Consider the following 21,358-nt stretch of genomic DNA (forward strand, 5'->3'; position numbering starts at 1 on the left):
TTTATTTTTACAGATAAAGGAACAAATTTGATTACTCAAGTAATCTCAACAACAGATAGGATAGGGAAAGAGAAAAGTCAAGAGTTACTCTGAGCTTTCTGTCCTACACTCTCTTGGGAATCACCAACCCAGGGTACATAGGAGGTGGGAGAAGGAAAATCAAGAAAAAAATGGATTTGTGTTTGGGTGTATTGACTTTGAATTATTAGCAGGATATCTAGAAGGAGATGTTTAGTGGCACTTGGACATTGGAGGGATCATGTCTGGCACAGTATGATCTTGAGAATAGATAACTCCCATAAAATGAGCACAGAATCAGAAAAAAACACGAACTCTTGCAGAATGCTTACATCTTAAGAGGGAGTGAAGAAAGAGAGGCTAGGGTGAAGTGAGTAGTCAAAAATAAGAACCAAGTCAATAAAGTGCATCACCACATAAATCAACAAAAGATATTTTGGAAGTGTAAAATCAACAGGGTTTAATGCTGTGGAAAGATTCCATGTGAAGATGATGGGAGAAAAGCAAATTATGAGGAAGTGTTCTCATTGTGTCATAACAGAAATAATGGAAAACATTGTTTCAGTAGGGTATTAAGGACAAGCTAGAAAGTCAATGAGATGTGAGGAAACGAGTTAAACTCACTTGATTACTCCTTCCCACTGAAATATTCTCAAATAGCACCAGTCTATCAGTCCATTCCTAGGTTTGTCTTCCAACTTGGTCTGGACTCAAGGTCCAGTCACTATAACTGTTTGCAATGATACTTGAATTTTTGACCTTCTCACCTGGTCCCCAGAGTCCCTCATGAAATCCTGCTTTGCTTATCTGAAATCCTGGGAAGATTGTTTTCTCCACTCCAGCTTCTAGACTATCTGAAATAAGTGGAGAAAACTATTTTACCATACAAGTGGATCCTTTATAGGTTTATTTTTTTTTACAAAAACTGAGTCTTAAGTACTGTTCAAAATCTGTTACTTATCTCCAGCTGAAGGAAAATCAACACATAGACACACTAATTACCAATTACTAATTACCCTAATTACCAACTTCCTAACTTTAAACATACTTCTAAGCTCCAATTTCCTCATTCTAAACTGAGCATAGTAACAGTTTTTCAAAAGTGATTGTCAATTTTAGACTTAGTATATATAAGTTACTTTGACTAGTTCATAACACATAATAGGTACTCAATAAACAGTAGCTGTAGTTAATACCATGAATATTAGGTAGATCATTCACTACCATGTATCTCCCAAAGCTTTTTATTCGCCTAACATACTCTTCCTTTGTTTTCATGTGAAGATTTATTGACAATGTCTATTCATTTAAATATTTATTGAGCACCTACTATATTGCAGGCACATGCTAAGTATGCAGTATGAATAAAACAGACAAGTGTCTTAATCTCAAGGAGTTTACTTCTGTAGGTGCTGATGAATACTAAACAACTAAAGACATACTCAGAACAAAATAACTTCAGGTAGTAGTAGATACTATGAAGAAATAATCAGGTTGGTAAAATAACAATGATGGTTGGAGGGAGGGGAGGAGATGATTATGAATAGATAAGAGCCATAAATATAAACTTGTTCAACTCAGTTCCTCCACACTTCAAATTTTTTCTCAAAGTCCATTTTTTCATATTTTCCTCTTCTATAAGAATAAGATTTGTTTTTATTCTTTGTTCGAAGTCAATCCTTGTTGAGTTCATTTTGTATCTTTGTCACCAACTTTCTCTTTCTTTTTCCAGTAAGTTCTTTTTTTAAAAGATTTTATTTATTTATTTGACAAGATAGAGAGAGGGAGAGCACAAGCAGGTGGATTGGCAGGTAGAAGGAGAGGGAGAAGCAGGCTCCCCGCTGAGAAAGGAGCCCGATGTGGGGCTCAATCCCAGGACCCTGGGATCATGACCTGAGCCGAAGGCAGCCACTTAACCAACTGAGCCACCTAGGCATCCCTTTCCAAAACTTTCTTCCACTGAGTCTATAATTATAACGGGGTATAGGAATTATTGTGTATTTCCTTTAGTAAATCTAGAAAGTTGAAATTTAGTACTTCTTTTCTCCCATAATATATCAATTATATTTCAAATATTTTACAATCTAAACCAACTCTAAAGTTGACCATTTGAAAGACATATTAGCAATGGAAACATGACACTCTGTACTAGCAAGAAATGCAATGAATACAATCGGGAAAAAATGGAAAAAGAACTTCTGAGAGATGCCAACTTTGAGGAATTTGAAAGGCAGAGGAAAATAGCAGACCTAAACCATCTGCAGTCAAAAATAAAAATGTTTGAAATAGTACACAGCCAATGGGAAATTCAACATTCAAGTGGGCTGATCTCTTCATTTGTAGGTAGGTACACAACATACAACCTCATGCTACATCTTACATCATACATAAGTGATCCATATATAAAACCAACTTGTGAAAGAAAAAAAATGCATGAAATTCCCCCTAATAATATAATTACAAAAAATGCACAGAATTTTGAACCACTTCAACTATTAGCTCAGTTTTAACTTTGTGTCCATATTCACAGATGCCCTTTAGATATTTTTCATCTTTTCTTCCACTGTGTGCCTTCTTTGCATTGCATACTTAGACTCAAAGTAAATACAAAAACTGCAAGCTCAGCCAGGTGGAAAAAGAAGAAAAATGGAGTATAATTGAATAAATCTTCTGAAATAGAATAACATTCACCACTGTTTATTAATCTCTTTAATAGCCCTTTCCCTGAAGAAGGAAAAAGAACCAAGACTTTTCAGACCACTCCAAATAACTTTAGCTGCTGGCTCAGAGAGATTTACTCACATAAATCTCTCAAGCTTTGTTTCTTTAAGAAATGGCACTCACGGGGCGCCTGGGTGGCTCAGTTGGTTAAGTGTCTGTTTTTGGCTCAGCTCATGGTCTCTGGGTCCTGGGATGGAGCCCTGCATCATTGGGCTCCCTGCTCAGCAAAGAGTCTGCTTCTCCCTTTCTCTCTCCCCCTGCCTCTCCCCCTGCTCATGCTCACTCTCTCTCTCTCTCAAATACATAAATAAAATCTTTGGAAAAAAAAGAAAAGAAATTGCATTCACTGTGTAATTTGGCTCAAAATCCACAATCTTGCAAATGTAATTTCCTTGCAGTCTTAAGTGACAGCAAACTTAAGCTGAGCATTAAATGTGATGTACAGATCACATAGAGACCTGAACATACTTTAGTTGTTAAACTAGAGGAAATACAGTGGGAGACAAATAGGAAAAGACAGACAAGGATACCAGGATAGATGGGGAAGGAAGAGAGTAAAAAGACATCAGAATTCTTCCAGTCCACTCAGCTGTTACCCAGGAATCAAACATAGCTCTGTCCCTTGCATGAAGCTGTGACTAGAGCAGGCAAAATCTGACATAGGTATCATTGTCTCTCAAATGTCTAAGTTTTTCTTTCTTTTTTTTTTTTTTTTGGTCTGGCCAGAGTACTTTACTCAACTGCCATATGACACCATCTCCCGTATGGGCTAGACTTGCAGGGAAGAATCAGTCCTTCCTCTTTCCAGTATCATCTGTGAAAGACCATGTGAGAATAGTGAAGGCCACATCCAGTTGGAAGGGTTTCCATGACTAAACATCAAATAAGATGTTGCAGTCACATTTTTGTCCCGGTCATACTTAAGACCAAGTTCCCAAGTAACCCCTTCTGCAGCTGCCTCACTGTACATACCCATCCTCATTCAGTCCATCCCTAAAGAAATATTGACAGGGGCGCCTGGGTGGCTCAGTCGTTAAGTGTCTGCCTTCGGCTCAGATCATGATCCCGGGGTCTGAGATCGAGCCCTGCGTCGGGCTCCCTGCTCCGCGGGAAGCCTGCTTCTCTCTCTCTCACTCCCCCTGCTTGTGTTCCCTCTCTCACTGTCTCTCTCTGTCAAATAAATAAATAAAATCTTTAAAAAAAAAATACTGACAATGACACATGAACTGCACATAGCTGGCTGGCCTACCATGTCCTTTATGCAGTTGAATTCACAAGGTGACACCAAAGTAAGACAAGTAATGTTCCAATTTGGGTGCCTCCACCTCCCTCCTCTGAATCCTGATCCACTGGCTGCCAAAGCCAGAAGGGGTTTGGGACAGAGTGCTTGGTCATGGGGAAAGGGGCTGTGGTTGGCCCAACAGATGGGCAGAGTGGAAGCTTTTACTTATTCACAGTCTGAATGACATCCTCGTCCTCGACTGTATGGCCTTTACCCACTTTTTGAGGATTGTGTTTCACAGACAGACCCCAGACCAGAGTGTATTTAAATTCTTTGATAAGATTTTTGTGAGTCTTCATGCAGAAATCCTCCACTGTGGTCCTGGAGTAAGGCAGAACCACCGGGGACCTATAATCTGGCAACTGGCCTTTGGGTTTGGTGTTCATCCTCACTAGTTTCAGATAGTCCCAGATCTTTTCTAATAGGTCATCAATATTCCAGCGGTGATGGGCAGAAATGGGTACACAGTGAGGCACTTTATAGATTATACCCAATTCCTCAATGGAGAGCTGATCAATTTTATTGATTAATAAATACACATACATACAAGGGATATAAACTCTGCTTTCTTCCACCACATCAACGAGGTCATCCACTGTGGCATCATTATGCAGAGCCATATCAGCATTGTGAATTCAAATGTCTAACTTTTTAAGTGTATTTAAGAAACATATCACCAACATTATCATATACTGAATTATATCAATAGAGACATAATACATATCATAATATTATTATAGGGAGAACAGTTAGTCCACAGACCCTTTGCTTTCAGTTTCTTGTATTACCGATCAATTTCTCCCATTTTGTCCTTTCCATCAAAGTACTGGTTAAAAAAAATACAGTGAAATGGAATAAATGGTTTCATCTAAGTGATGTTTCCCTAATGCAAAGCTTATTGATAAAAGTATAATATCTGATACAGTGTGCTAAAGAACTTATTTACTTTACTATTTCATTCAATATGAACTATAGAACAATGCATACATATAAAAATGAGCTAACCATAGATTTGAGTGGCAATATATGAGAAAATAACTGTCAATTTCTTTCTAAATTATTTCTCTGGTATTCAGTAAAGTTGTTTGTTACAAGAAACTTTCTTCAATTGCTCTTCAGTATATCTGTAATTAATTTGTACTCCTGGTTCTGAAGAGATGAAGAAGAAATTCTAATAAAAGCATAAAATATTTTGATAGCTTTGAGGATGTTTTGCAAGATAAGACTTCAAAAACTTTCCCACCAAGCTTTAATTCCATTTCTGTCTGTCCAAGGGAAAACATAATAGTTCTAATTTTCATTCTGCTTCCTGAAGTTCTCAATTTGCTTTCCTTACTCTTCATCAATTCATGTTCTCTCCTGCATTTCTCCCGCTAGCCACACTACTCTTGGGATTATCTCTTTATCACTGTCAGTAACCACAGGACTCATTAAAGATAGGATGCCAAAAGTTATTTTGGACTAAGGAAATTGCTATCTCATTAAGAGTTGTAAATATCTATAGATGCCAGGTTACAGAATTTAAAATGTGGTACCAATTTCAAGCTAAAAAAGAAAAAGAAAAAGAGAAAGGAAAGGAGGAGAAAAGGTAGGCAGGCAGACTGTAAAAAAGGACTTCACTTCAAGAATTGGACCTCCTTTCCTTGGGTTCCATGTTGTCATTTATCTTTTTGTTTCCTCTCATTTTGCGGAAGCTTATCTGCAGTAACTAATGTATATGTGTGTTAAATCATCACATTGTACATCTTTTAAAAAAATCACATAGTACAACCTGAATATATATTATTTTTTGTCAAACATACCTGAATAAAGCTGGGGGGAAAAAGGGCACAGAAATCAAGAATGATTTTATTTTTTGCATTCTTGAAAAATATTCTATATAAGTACTTGAATAATAGTTTGCTTAGTTATATAATTTTAAGTTGAGGACTATGTTCCTTTTAAATTTTAGGCTATATTTCCATACTCTGGTGCTGCTTTCAACAATTCTAATGTCGTTCTGATTCCAGAGTCTTTGTAGGTAAATGTGTTTTGTTTCATTTGTTTTGTTTCTATTTTAATTCTCTCTTTGGAAAGTTTTGAAATCCTCTGCTTTTTCTGAAAGTTCATAAAAATGTACTTTGATGTGAATCCTTTTTTTCTGGGCTCTTGCTGGTTTCTTTTCACCTGAAGGCCTTTGTACTTCAGTTCTGGAAATATTTTTGTGTTCTCTTTCTTGAGCAATTTCCTAATGCCTGCTTCCTCTGTTCTCTCTTTATGCAATATCTATAAGCTGAATGCTGAAACTCTTAGATTGATCATCTCATTTTCATACCTCTTTTCTTCTATTTTCCACTTCTTTATCTTTTGATTCTATTTTCCCAGGGATTTTCTCAGCGTCTATTAGATCTTCCTAAATAATTTTATTTTAGTTTACAGGAAGTTTTTCTGATTCTGTTTCTTTACATAAGCATCATACTTTAGCTTTTTGTTTGTTTGTACTGGATGCACTACCTCTTGTCATTCTGAGGATTTCAATTATAACAGTTGCTTTTGCTTAAGTGTCTGCTAATCCTCCCTGCATTGTCTCTGGTTTTTTGTTTTGGGGTTTTTTTTACTTTTCTTTTTTAAAATTTGTCATACCAATGTGTTGCTGTATCTTGTGTACAGAGGTCCAGAGTATGCAGATTCAGTTTTCCCTGAACATTAATGGCTAGCCTCTTACTTGGGGGAGAGTCACCTGGTCTCCAGGGAGGGAAGAAGATCTGGAGATTCAACTGCACACAGATTTTTCTCCATTCCAAGAAAGCATTACTAACTTAAGGGGCATGGAACATCTTGAGAGTGAGTTTTGCATGCTGCACTGGTCTTCAGTGAGGTCTACCATAAACAGCAAATCCACACACTGGAAACAAAAATAACAACATCCATAAAATGCTTTCTTGATATCTGTCTTGGTTCTTTCTTGGTATTTATACACATGTGTCATTCTCCCCTTGGTCACTAGATTCCAGTCACATTTACCTTCTTTCAGTTCTCATGGTACTTCCAGTTCCGTCCTGTGCTTATTTTAGAATTAAGACAATAATTCTGTATATAGATTACATAAGCAGATACAGACTAAAGGAAGGAGCAACAACCAAAAATTTATGACCAAATGAATAGAACCTCATGGTTTAAGGAAACATAAAATTCTATAAAGTATCTATTCTAATAATTTAAAGTAAATCAATTCTTTGTTGATTGTTATACCAATCTACCATAGGAAATTACGTAAGTAAAATAGTAAACCCAGAAAGGGATGCTCCATAAAGGCATATTGATTGACTGGATGTTTTTAAAAAGGATACATCCATAGAATTCCTTTAAATAACTGTACCAAGCACTATAAAGGATTGGCTAAAACAACGCTCACAAACTTGGTCATTAAGAAAAACTAAGAACATAAACTAAATCCAGATTTTTGTGAGTTTCCTTTTCTAAGAGCTGCCACTACTTGCTCCTGGAGTCATGCTTGTACTTCAGTGCCCTGTTTTATGGCTCCAGCACACTGGGTAGTTTACAGAGAAGCTAACAATGAAAAGTCTGGGCTAGGGTATTTCCAGGTATTTGGAATTGGACCAAAGAGCAGAAAGGTCAGTCAATGGTGGTTGGTTCTTTGTCAAATGATGCAGACTCCTAGGTAAAGGATCCCACTGTGAGGAAGCCATGATAGAGATGTGTAAGTAGAGTACAGAAAACCATTCTTTAGGAAGAAAAGGACAATGAGAGATGCCTAGAAATGGTCATGTGTATTACCCGTGGGAGGCACATGCTAAGAAAATCTGCCTAGGTCCTGGTGAATTTCAGTTCTAGTTCCTGTCATGATGCCCTCACTACCTTTCTATCCTTGAATTCATGGGAAAATCCCATATCCTTCTAGTTAAGCTCTTTTTCCATAAAAACAAAATAAATCAATTTATACAAAGGCATTATTATTATTTTATTGATTCCAAGACACACCTGACAACTGGCATGTAAGTGTTCTAATTAGGGTTGAATGGAATACCAGGGTCACATTCCAAATTAGGTGTCCCTTTACACTTAATAAAATATAAACTCTGAAATCAACTTTTATTTGGTAAATTATATATTCTATGTCTTCACCTTATGGTCAAAATCTATGGGATAAACTAAGGAACTATGTTTTGATTTGATAAATGGGAATGATAACTTGACTTTTTAAAAATGCTGAATAAATCCAGTGAAGTTTAGTAATGTGGGAGAAACAAATATATTTGTTTTTCATGTATTTTCTTCATTTTCTCCTTCACTTACATAATGTATTTTGATGTAAATGGGAGCTATACCTCTCAAAGGACTAAAAGGAAATCAAAGAGTAAATCTCTCTCAGAAAACATCTGGTCTGGTGAAAGTCCCCTTGAGCTTTGCCCTTGGAGTGAGGAAGCTTTCTAAAGATGAATTACTGAGTGTGGGCAATTCTGTCATGGTGTGAGTGTGTCTGTGGCATGTGTTTAAGCTGACACATATAATATAAACTTTGCATTTAAGAGCCTGCATGGAAATTAAATTTCTAACTCAAAATATAGCTTGAAGAAACAATTATCAATCCAGTGTGCATTTGTGCTTAGAAATGTTTAGTGTATTGTAGATGAGCTGCCAGAGTGTTAGATTACAACATGCCCAGCATTAGAGAATGAGTCATATGAACACCTGTGCTTCAAGGAATAAACATAGTAGCATGAAATAGCATGAAATAGAGTTAAAGGACTATCCATTAATTGACTATGTGTAACATAATTTCACTGAACCACATAATAACAATAACAATAATTAATAATTAATATATGTATAATGTTCTATTGTGCTAAAACCACTTTAATATACTTGAATATTACCTTACTAGAATTTCCCAACAACCCTGTGAAGTACATATTCACCATAACTTACTAAAGAAGCACCTGAAGTTCAGAGATGCTAGGTAACTTTCTTAAGGTAACACGGCTTGGAAATGGAAGAGCCTGAACTCAATCCCCAAATTCTTGTATCAAAATCTGTTGTTCTTTTACTATCTAATACTGCCATCTAAAGTAAAATATTTTTTTAACTAGCAAGGATCACCTTAACACTGCTTTTTCTCTTTTCAGATTTCTGCAACATGGCTCCATAACTAAGCAAACCAACATACCATAAGGTATGAGATTCTGCACACTACTTCCTGTGCTGCCCAGATGAAGACCTGTTCTCGAAGTCCAAAGACTTACTGCCTCCAGGAATTCTCCCAGAGTCAGTAGCAGTGTAAGGCATGAGGTCAGCCCCAGGGCAGTTGGTCACTAACAACCAGGATCAATAAATAGAGAAGCTACAATAAGCTGTTTCCACAGCATGGTCAGGGAGGCCCACAGACCATTATAAGGCCATAGCAAGAGTAATATGAATGCTTAAAGAACACTTTGAAAATAAATAATGCACAAACCTGTGAATTACTCTCATCATCCTTGCCATGCCTTTTTGCTGTTTGAAAAAACAACAACAAAAAGACTTATGCTCTGTCTTGTGCTCATTTCATGACCATAGGCAAGTGTCTTCCTTTTATATCCTTTTTCTGTAAAAATGAGGATAATAATTTCTACCTCATAAATTTATTGAGAATATTTTTTAAAAGAATGCATATATAGTGCTAAGAACCATGACTAGCAAGAAAAAGGCTTGACAACTATTGTTAATTTTATCATTTTTATTAAGAACTAAAGCCACATAGTCCAATATCTGCATTAACATGATTTTATTCTTCCAAGAAACTCTTGTCCAAGAAGCTGAAAGTGCAAATAACTATTTTTTTATTTCAGGAACTTCCTCCAAATCCATATATCCAAACTTTTGACAATCTCTAGTTGCCTCCCTTCTCAGGACAATAGACCATTCAACTGGGCTTATCAAATGAAATGGGCAAAAGACATGAACAGACATTTTTCCAAAGAAGATATACAGATGGCTAACAGACACATGAAAAGATGCTCAACATCACTCATCATCAGGGAAATATAAATCAAAACCACGAGGAGATACCACCTCACACCTATTAGGATGGCTAAAATTAGCAACACAGGAAACAACAGATGTTGGTGAGGATGTGGAGAAAGGGGAACCTTCTTGAACTGTTGGTGAGAATGCAAACTGGTGTGGCCACTCTAGAAAACAGTATGGAGTTTCCTCAAAAAGTTAAAGATAGAACTACTCTACAACCCAGCAATTGCACTACTAGGTATTTATCCAAAGGATACAAAAATGCTGATTCAAAGGGGCAGATGCACCCCAATGTTTACAGCAGCATTATCAACAATAGTCAAATTACGGAAAGAGCCCAAGTGTCCATCAACTGATGAATGGATAAAGAAGATATGGGGTGTGTGTGTGTGCATGTATACACACACACAAAGGAATATTACTCAGCCATCAAAAGAATGAAATCTTGCCATTTGCAGTGATGTGGAACTACAGTGTATTATGCTAAGCAAAATAAGTCAGTCAGAGAAAGACAAATACCATATGATTTCACTCCTATGTGGAATTTAAGAAACAAAACAGATGAACATGGAGGAAGGGAAGGAAAAATAAAATAAGATAAAAACAAAGAGACAAACCATGAGAGACTCTTAACTATAAAGAACAAATTAAGGGTTGATGGAGGGCAGTGGGGGATGAGGTAATTGGGTGATGGGAATCAAGGAGGACACTTGTTGTGATGAGTACTGGGTGTTGTATGTGATGAGTCACTGAATTCTACTCCTGAAACCAATACTACACTATATGTTAACTAACTTGAATTTAAATAAAAACTTGAAAGAAAAAAAAGACTATAGAAGAATAAATTTCTGTTATTTTAAGCCAAAAAACATGACTACTTACACTTCCACACTTCCTTGAAATCCTTGTCTCACTGTGGCCACTGATTTTAAACTATTATGTAAAGAACTTTGTCAGATCCCAATCAGGTTGCTGCTGCAGTGAAAGATCTGTCTTAAACAGACTCAAAAAACAAAATATACATCCTTGCCTTCACCTCCCCCCTCAGAAATGTTACTCAGGCTTCAGCAAAATATTGATCTCCCTTACTGGGTTAAAAATAAATGCAGTTTTGTTTTATGTAGGTATTCTTTTTTGGTGAGTTAGCAGTTGACATTATTATCATTTTCATGCATATAACCTCATTAGTAAGTAATTTTGGCTATTTCAGAATGAAATAAAAATGTTGGGTTTTTTTTCAATGTATGTGCATTATTTATTCAAATGGATATTATGTTGTTAGGACTTCAACATTTATTGTTTAGACATAGGCACTTAAATGAAACTTCACTTTTCTTTTGGCCTAGGAATATCGTAAAAAAAAAAAAAAATCACCAAGATACCTAGAGTACTGGAAGCAAGCAAAGTTTAGGAACCTCTGCTCTAACCTATTCTCTCTGCACACTGTGATTGTACAGAATTTAAAGAAAGATTCCCTAAATCCAGGGTAAAATTGACTTTGTGCCTCTTTCCAACCTTCAACCCTACCAATATTTCTATGGGTTTCTCTCTCCCTTTGAATGTTTTCATATGGATTTCTAGATGCCCAGAAGTCCCCCTATTCTGAGGAAAGTTCTCATTTTAATCATTAGGACGATTAATCTTATACACACTAAAGATGGAGCTGCCTCACTCTGGCAATTTAATTTATTCATTCATTCAACAAATATTTATTGAATAGCAGATATGTGTTAGGCATTGTTCTAGGACTGGAGATACACTGGTTAGCAAATTTATTACATTAATAATTCTAATGCCCTGGCAGCTCATTTGTAATTGGCTAAACATTTTCAAGCATAAATACACACAGGAATGATCATTATTTCTGAAGTAGGTGTCTAATCCAAGTTAAGAGCAGAATTTTCAGCAGAGAAATAGAGACATACCACCTATTATGCTCACATTAAACCAGGACTGGGGTTGGTTATGAAATTTTCAAATGTGTTTTTTCAGCTTTGAGAGAAGCAAATACATGAACGATCAGTCCTATTTTCTCCAGGTTTCCTGCTTTGCTTCTTATCCATTTCAAGAGTTTTCACAAAAATATATTAATTTCTTTATTAGAATCTAAAATCAGTTCTGGATCATTCAACTCTTCTACTAGAACCAAGTGATGGTCTATCCTGTAAGTCCAGCTAATACTTTATCTTGCTGTAGCTCAAATTTTATTTTTCTAAGAACCTCCTGGATACAAGTTCAAATTATCTTTAATATTGTAATGTTCTGAATTATCTTCTGAATATACTCTGAATTTTGCTTCGCCCCCCCCCAAAAAAAACAATTAGAAAACTATATGTATTTTTGAGTACACAGAGAACTACATTGCAGCAATTAATAACAGTCAAGTGAAGGTGTAGAGTTAAATTCTTGTGTGGAGGTTCCTAATTGCTCTGTCTATATTCTACTTTCCTTGTAACAAATTCAGATAAGTGGAGAGGAGTCCACTAAAATGATGCCTCATTTCCAAACCAAATAAACAAACAAAAAAACAGCTCAGAGCTTTTGTACAAGGAGCTCCTGTTTTGCTTGACAATAGATCAATAAGTGTAGTTTTTCAAACCACAATGAGCAAAGCAGTGCCCTGTTACATCTGTGGAACACATTCAAATGCACTGAAGTACTGTTGTTATTATAATTTCAAAAAAAAAAAAAAAAACCCAGAATATGGTGTTTGTCCTTCTCTGACTGACTTATCTCAGTTAGCATAATACACTCTAAGCTCCATCCACATTGTTGCAAATGGCAAGATCTCATTCTTTCTGATGGCTGAGTAATATTCTGTTCTGTATATATACCACATCTTCTTTATCCATTCACCAGTTGATGGACATTTGGGCTCTTTCTGTAATTTGGCTATTGTTGCTAATGCTGCTATAAACATCAGGTGCATGTATCCCTTGGAGTCAGTATTTTTGTGTCCTTTGGATAAATACCTAGTAGTGCAATTGCTGGATCATAGGGTCAAGAAACAGACTCTTAACTATAGAGAACAAACTAATGGTTACTGGAGGGAAGATGGGCAGGGGGATGGGTGATGAGTATTAAGAGGGCACTTGTGATGAACACCAGGTGCTGTATGTAAGTGATGAATCACTAAATTCTACATCTGAAACTAATGTTGCACTGTATGTTAACTAGCTGGGATTTAAATAAAAACTTGGAAAAAAAAACCAGAATAAAGGAACATACCATTCCCTGTGAAAGTCTGAACAAATCATGTTCCCTTTTCACTCCTCTTTGCATATTACTTTCAGGTAAGGATAAGGGGTACCCAAAAAACTTTTGGCTCTCAAAGCCACACCAAACCAAGAACAAGTTTAGTAATTTTTAGGGTCCATCTTTCTTCCTCATACCAAACTGGTGGATATACAATAAGAGAATGATACTGTGACAGGAAAGGGAGTCACCAAACCAGTGACCCTTTGTGACAATAAATGATTCTTTTTTTTCCTCAGGGAAACCGAGGAATGGAGCTTCAGCAAAAGGAGCATTTTTAATTCCCATGGACTTAAAAAAAAGTCCCCAATGTCTCCTAATTTAAGGCAGGAAAAACTCTACATGAAATTCTGTCTGAATGAATCCCCTGAACCTCTAGGGACAAATTTGCAAAACTATATATTGAATTTACTCTTCTGTTTCCTTGCCTAGCAACACTTTGCAAGCAGCACACACAGACACACTGCAAGAGGAAGCTTGGATGAGAAAAAGCCTGCTTTTCTCAATTGTTTCCAACATGTTTCAATCCTGAAGCCTTACCTTCAATACTTTTAATGTCAAGGAAAATTAATGATAATATGCACCCAGGGTTAGCCCTGAACCATTTTTAAAGTCAGATGTTTTTATTCCCAGTATCCTGGGAGTAGCCTTTCAAAGTGTTTCCGACAAGCTCTCCCTACATGGACTCAATGACTCTGGTCTCCTCCTCTGCCCACTTCCTATGCCCTCCTTCGTCCAGACCCACACATTTATACTTTCATATTAATTCAAATCACTGTGCCACTTCTCCTTGGGATTTTGGGGTTAAACTTTAACTCCAAAAGTGATGTAAATATGACTCCCCATTGAGGAGATAGGCATAAATGAAACAGGTAAGAGAGTTACTAAAATAGCCTTTTTGTTAATGACTCATAAAAACACGGAGTTAAAAATATTCTTTCTGTTTTTATCCCCAGGGACTCTGTAATGGAGGAACTACTTTTGATAAATTTCCTTACCTTCAATGTTTTTTCTATATCGTAGCTTCATATAAACTTGTTGATATTTAAGATATTCTTTAAAAAAAAAAAAAAAAACCTAGACCTACCAGAGTCTAGGTTCACATCAACCTTACTCTGGGCTACCTTTTGGCAGATTCTACATGCCCAAAGGGGATGCTGATTAAATGGTTTCTGAACTGGAATGTGCAGCCTAGGTCCTGATTACTAGATGGTTCGAATTCCATCTGTCTATAGAGCTGCCACAAAGCCAGGTGCTAGTTGTTGCCTATATATTAACACAATAATGCAATTCAATTTGCAAAACAGATGCTTAGCTTCTACTATGTGCGCAACACTTCACATGTAAAAAACTTAGAAAGGCTCCTGGCAAATGGTATGATCTCAAAATATGTTACTATTATACACAAATATATGCCTTGATTCAGAATATACTGATGTTTGAGATTCAATTTTACTACCTCTCTGTCTCAGCACTATGTTCTCATGGGATTCTAATTCAGCATCAACTTTAGATGCTGTTAACAAAGGTGAGATGAGTCTTTCAGTAGTGTGATTTAATTCTCCCCAGGCTCTCACACTGGGGCGCTCAGTCCCACTGCCCAGAACGTTTTGGTTGTGCTGCTGGAGAAATGCCATGTCATGTGTTTGCATGAAGGACCTCTGATGACATGTACATCCTATTGGATGAGGAACAAAAAGTTGTTCTCCTGAACTTTGAGAAACAGAAGTGTCATTTCCTTGAAATTCAAGGCATTTTCACTTCCGATAATGATTGATTCAATGTTTTGACCCTCTTCTGAGTAGTAGGGACAGTAATGGGAATTCAGAGCTCTCGATGGCATAGTGTACACTTCTGGCATTTCATCCCTACACCTACCACAGCGAAGGAAGGCTTTAAAACTTCTAAGTAGGTATCCAAAATAACTGAAAACGGACTTGAACAGATAACTTGTGTGCCAGCGTTCATAGCAGCATTATGCACAATAGCTAAAATGTAAAAACAATTCATCAATGGATGAACAAATAAACAAAATGTGACACAGGCATACAATGGAATATTATTCAGTCATAGAAAGGAATGACACACGTTACAACAATAATGGACCTTGAAAATATGCTAAGTGAAATAAGCCACACACAACAGGACAAATGTTGTATGAGTCTACTTATATGAGATATTTCGAATAGGCAAACTTACAGAGACAGAAAGTAGAAAGGAGATTACCAGGGAGGAGATGGCACAGGGAGTTAATGTTGAATGGATACAGAGCGTCAGTTTGGAATGATGAAAAAGTTCTCGAGAAGGATAGTGGTAATAGTCACGTATTGTCAATGCATTTAGTGCAACTGCATTGTATACTTAAAAAGGGTTAAAATGGTAAACTTCATGTTATGTATACTTACCACAATATAAAAAATAATTTTAAAAAGTAGTGTTGCAGGTGGGTGCCTGGGTGGCTCAGATGGTTAAGCGTCTGCCTTCAGCTCAGGTCATGATCCCAGGGTCCTGGGATCGAGTCCCGCATCGGGCTCCCTGCTTCTTGGGAGCCTGCTTCTCTCTCTCTCTCTCTCTCTGTCTCTCATGAATAAGTAAATAAAAATCTAAAAAAAAAAAAAAAAGTAGTGTTGCAGGGATTTAGCGACAACATCATTCACATGTTCTATTGATCCAAAGTAAAGTTAAGACAGTTGAGTGGTGTTAAAAATTGGCTGCTATTTGTCAATGCTAGAAGCGTTTTATGTTTTTTGTCTCATGTTCTTTTTTGCAATATGTACTCAACACTCTTTCTTGACCATTGCTTAGTTTAGGCCTTCATCATTTGTCTTGTGTATTTTGTTCTATACTGCAAAAACCTCCAATAGGCTTCCTAGGTATTCATTACTCAGTTTTTGTGAACAAAACCAATGTCTGATCTTATATCTTATATCTTAACTCTAATTTCTGTCTTAATTATCTTCAATGGCCCCTATAACCTATAATTACAAATAATCAAATACCTTAGGACAATGTCTAATTCTCCTACACACACTTAGACTATGGCCTGACCATTAGCACCAGCTTCCTACTTGCTACCACCGTGTTCCTGCCAGGCTGGACTACTTGTTGCCCTGCCTTCTCCATTCATGACATTTACTATATGTGAAATATATCTTCTCCCTGCCATATTCCCCTTATGATAGCATCAGTCTAAGGCAGCCTAAAACAGCCATCTCCACAAGAGGGATATCCATGACACATGGCCCTGAGAGGTTTTCTCCCAACCAAAGGCCCTTTCACTAGGAAGAGGTTAGAAGAGCACTATCAGAATATGGGACATGATTACAATTTTCACATTTCCATTTCAGTCTAGCTCCTCATTACTTGGTATTGCCTTCCTTTAGCTATAACATCTTCAGTCAGGTTTCAGTAATATGTTTCTCGCCCTTGGGAGTAAGTTTGCTCTCTCCTTAGCTGACTTGTATATTTGTGTTCCGATTCGTTAGGTGTTGAATGCCAGTTTCAGTTTCTGAGGGCAAAACTACCTATGCTTGCATGTCAGAGTACTGTCACACAATGCAACATCCTAGCCCATGCAATATTTAATACATGTTCCTATACAAATTCTTCTAGGTTATTAGCTTCATGGAACACTGCCGGGTGATTTATGTCCTTATCCCCAGGACCTCTGGGAATAGCTGAAATATAGAAACTCTTGCCTCAATGTGATAGTAAGAAATGTGTTATCAGACAAAAATAGAGTTTATTGATTACTATGTAGACATTAAGAATTAGTGAATTCTTTAAAACCTAAACTTCATTGAAACCAGTAACAATTTGTTTACTCATTCAACCAACTAACATTTTATTAAGTACCTACTAGGCACCATTCTAAATTTGGGGGCAATAAAAAAATATGATGTGGTTCCTGCTATCAAGGAACCCAGGAGTATAAGAAGCAGAGATTTAAAGACATGTAACTCAATGTTTTAAGTGAAACGATAGAGTCATTCCCAAAATACTGGGTGGGGTGAGGACTGATGAACAAAACCTAATCTGGACATCCAAGACAGTTCTCCTTTCATTAAAAGACCTTAACTCATAAACTGAATCTTCAAGAATGAATGGTAGTATAATATAAAGAATCATATTGAGGCCTAGTGTTAATCATGAAGAATTCTAATAATTTGAGTAGAAGCATTTTACCTATCACCTATACCCTAGTCTCTCTCCAGGGATCTTATAGAAGAATAGTCTTAAATGGAGGACCCCATGTTTCCTTCATTTTCAGCCAATTGATCTTTGGGGGACTGAAGGCATTTATTTACTTTTAGCTCCTGTGACCAACAGTGAGGATAGAAAAGCAAGAGTATACACTTCCCATATATAAAATTTAAGTAATTTGGAACTCAAATGTCTGGCATAGGACACCACAAAATTTGGCCATGGCTTATTCAGGATAAAAATGGACAAGACCATGCCCTCAAAAGTATAGGAACAAAATCCTCTCCTTCTGCCCATTTTCACCAAATGAATTTTCCTGATAATGGGAAGGGTAGCCATTGGGATAAAATAGAGGAAGCATTCTGATAAAACTTTTGTGAATGTTTCTCTGTCTACATCAGATTTGAATCCAGACTTGGCTGACAGGTAGGGCATGTCATGTGGAATATCATGTGACTACTATAATCTTCTCATAGACTCTGCCTAAAAATGCCCTTTGACTTTTTTAATATTCTTTTAAGTTATCCCAGAGCCCCAAAGGGTCACTACCATAAAATATTTGGAGATAATTCCTAGTAGCCATGACAAACAGGAATCTGTTAGGCAAGTGGGTGAAGGGGTAAGAGCATTTCAGACAGAGCAAAGACACAAAGGTGTGGAATCACACAGCCAGCTACACACTACAGGGCAGGTGTTGGTTGGAAAGATTATGCAATTAGAAGCAGATAGGGGCCGATGGAGGCCTTTTACTCCACAGTAAGAAAACTGATGCTGTAGACAATTATATCATATTGAGGGCTTTAACAAGGAGAGTGAACATCAGATATGTGTTTAAAGAGTTTATTTAGTCTATTAGCTATTTAGAAAATGGAATTGATGGGAAACAAAGGCTAAATGCCCAGAGACCACCTAGAAAGACCACAAGAGTTAAAGCAAACTAGAACAGAGGCAATAGAAACAGAGAAGGGGTGGGGACATACTCAAAAAAATACTTCGGGGTTTATTGGATGTGGCTGGTGAGGGAGAAGTCTCAAGAATTGCTCCTAACTTTTTGGTTTGGTTAGAAGAACTAGGTGGATGGTGTTATCATCAACTGAAATAAAAACTGGAAAAGGAAGTATTTTATAGGGGGAAATTAAGAGCTCTGTGTGAGTTGTGCTGACTTTTAAGGGCATATAAGACATACAGGTGAAGGCGTTGGGTGAAGAATCTAGACCTAAGAAAAAATTGCCAGCAATAAGCATATAGGTAGTACTTAAAACCATGAGGCCTGATGACATCAGCCTAGGGAGGGGACAGACTGGCTGAAAATAGAAAATGTACCCTAGGAGGACAGACACAAAAAAGATTAAGAGTCCGAGAAGAAAGGCAGAACACTACAGTGTGACAGAATTCAAGTTTTGAAACTGATAGTTTAAGGACAACAGAGGGGCACCAGGGTGGTTCACTCGGTTAAGCATCAGACTCTTGATTTCAGCTCAGGTCATGATATCAGAGTCATGAGATGGAGCCCCACATAGGACCCTGAGCTGAGCTTGAGATTCTCTCTCTCCCTCTCTTTTTGCCCGTCCCTGCACTCACACTCAAATAAATAAATAAATAAATAAATAAATAAATAAATAAATAAAATCTTTAAAAAAATAAAGACAAGTCAGCAGAATCAACTTCAACAGAGAAGTCCAATAGTATGTGTACTGAAAATGCCAATTTGGCCATTACTGACATTTTGAAAAAAATTTCCGTAAATTGGTGGAGGCAGAAGCCAATTTTCACTGGGAATAGAGTACATGGAAAGTGAGTTAATGGCGATAACTTTTCTTCTGCTGGTGTGTAAGAATGTAGAGCTTTGTTCTTCCAAGTTCAGCAATACAATATTCTAAGGTCTCTAATACAGAGGTTGAGTCTTAAAGACACTTTGTTGTTGTGGTGTGGTGGTGAGGGTGGTGGTTATAGTAACAGTGGTGATGGTGGTGGTGATGGTTTCTGTTTCTTATTTTATTCTCCACACCTCCAGTTACCTGGACTGTAAGTTTGTTCATCTGATTTTCTGGGAGGCAGCAGATAATACACGATCTTTTATCTGCCTATGGATAAAAGATATTTCCACAGCAAGAGCCTCTCAGATTTTCCTGGAGAAAATAGAACTCAATCTCTTTCATAGTTACTCACCATCTTGTTTTCCTTACTTCTTGATTTTTTTGTCATTCACAGAGAGAGAGAAAGAGTAAAGAGAGTAAGGAGAGAGAGGGTCCTCTGCAGTCCTTCTGACACTCTGACACTCCCCAAAACATAGAAGACAATAAGCCCCATGACTGTAGGGGCTGTGAATCTGTTCCTCACCAAGTGAAAAGTACTTAGTAGTGAATAAGTGAATGAATAATGCATCTCTGATGTCATTCTTGTTACACATATTTTCATGTTTCTTTGTAGGATTGTAAAATCCTAGAAAGCAGGAACTGCCTTATGTTTTATAGCATTTTTGGTGCCTTATATAGCACCCAACTGCAAACTACGTAGTTAAGGAATTTTTTTCAGTGGTTGAATGAACTCATACAGAATTATGTAAAACAGAAGAGGGAGTGCTCAGCACTGTGAGACATAAATCCAAAGAATAAAAATAGTTCCTGCTCTTGAATAATTGGAAGAACTAAACTAACATACATGAAAAAGTTTGGAGAAAATGTTAACACCGTTTCTGGCCATAAAAATATTCATGGTGATTAAAAATCTGTGAGCTCTAGAATTGGCAAAAAAGTTTAGAAGAAGAGTTAAAATTTTATTTGGCCCTTTAAGAAGAGATTGGCTTTAAATAAGTGAAGGGAATATAAATCCAATATCTGGGTTGGCAGTGCGAAACTGCAAGAAAATCCAGGACGAGCCCGGCATAACATGATGGAGAGGGCAGGGGGGAGCCCAAGGTAGATGGGACAGGGAAGGGATTGGCAGCGTGAATGAAAATGGAAGCTCTACTCTTTGTTGGAGAGGTAGGAAAAGATGGCATAAGGTCTATGAATATATTTCAATCCCATATTCCTTTCTGTTGAAAATGTGTAGAGAAAATACGTTGTACATACTGTTCACTGGTTCGAAACCCAAGTTTCTCCTCACAGTGTCACGGTAGAGCTAGCGCAACCACCGACTTGGCAGGGCCTCATGATTTTCCCAGTCAAGCGTGCAGATGCTGTGATGAATATGGAAGGCAGTCTGGGAGAAACACACAGAAACAGATTTATTTTTTAGTAACATTTATTTCCTCTTGGCTCATCAATATTGATACAACTGATAAAACACAACATGAAAAGACAGAAAAGCATCTCTTCTCACCAAAGAGAAGAGCTGAGATGGAATGAAACTGAGCAAAAGGTTGAAAGTACTTAAGTGGAAACTCTTGTAATGCTGCTAATTCGTTTCCTACAGACAACAGAATGCTTCTGAAATAACAAATAGGAGTAACCGCACATGAATAAAGAAGTCACTAAAAGCATTCTTTCCCATGTATTTCTAATTAAGAAAAAAAGCCCATTCAGTAATAATGTAACAAAATCTTAATCGTGCTATTTATGGTGTTTATGAGTATTTGTTCTATTTTGAAGGTTCCTCTATGAATTCCATTTTGGCAGTTATTGGAATTTTAAGAGATCATCATTCACATGGATATATTTTTCATAGGGTTTTAGTTTGCCACACTCATTGTAGCTAACAAAGAAATTACTGCCTTTCATTTTAACAGTGCTAGCAGTGCTTGGCATATAGTAGATATTCAATATATATTTGTTGAGTTCAATTCTGAGAAGATTTATTTGCTTTGCAGCTTAACATGTAATATAAAATGACTAATTTCTAGAGAAACAACTTTTTTTCCCCATACTCTCA

General features: G+C 36.9%; 1 protein-coding gene across 2 annotated transcripts in view; it reads right to left on the minus strand.

Annotated features, from left to right (window-relative positions):
* Positions 1 to 213: 213 nt before the first annotated feature.
* The window catches only part of LOC115937180 (uncharacterized), a 331,655-nt gene continuing 310,510 nt past the window's right edge, over positions 214 to 21,358 (minus strand). For both annotated transcript variants that reach the window (XM_081828569.1, XM_081828570.1), the window contains exons 5-7: positions 20,560 to 20,689; positions 6,726 to 6,905; positions 214 to 872 (exon numbers count right to left, since the gene is read on the minus strand). In XM_081828569.1, coding sequence (XP_081684695.1) covers positions 20,609 to 20,689 — 81 coding nt within the window. In that variant the 3' untranslated portion in view covers positions 214 to 872; positions 6,726 to 6,905; positions 20,560 to 20,608. The remainder of the gene's footprint in view (positions 873 to 6,725; positions 6,906 to 20,559; positions 20,690 to 21,358) is intronic.

This window comes from Leptonychotes weddellii, chromosome 8 (assembly GCF_054177405.1).
Source record: "Leptonychotes weddellii isolate Sample4059 chromosome 8, ASM5417740v2, whole genome shotgun sequence".
In the NCBI taxonomy this organism is placed as follows: domain Eukaryota; kingdom Metazoa; phylum Chordata; class Mammalia; order Carnivora; family Phocidae; genus Leptonychotes; species Leptonychotes weddellii.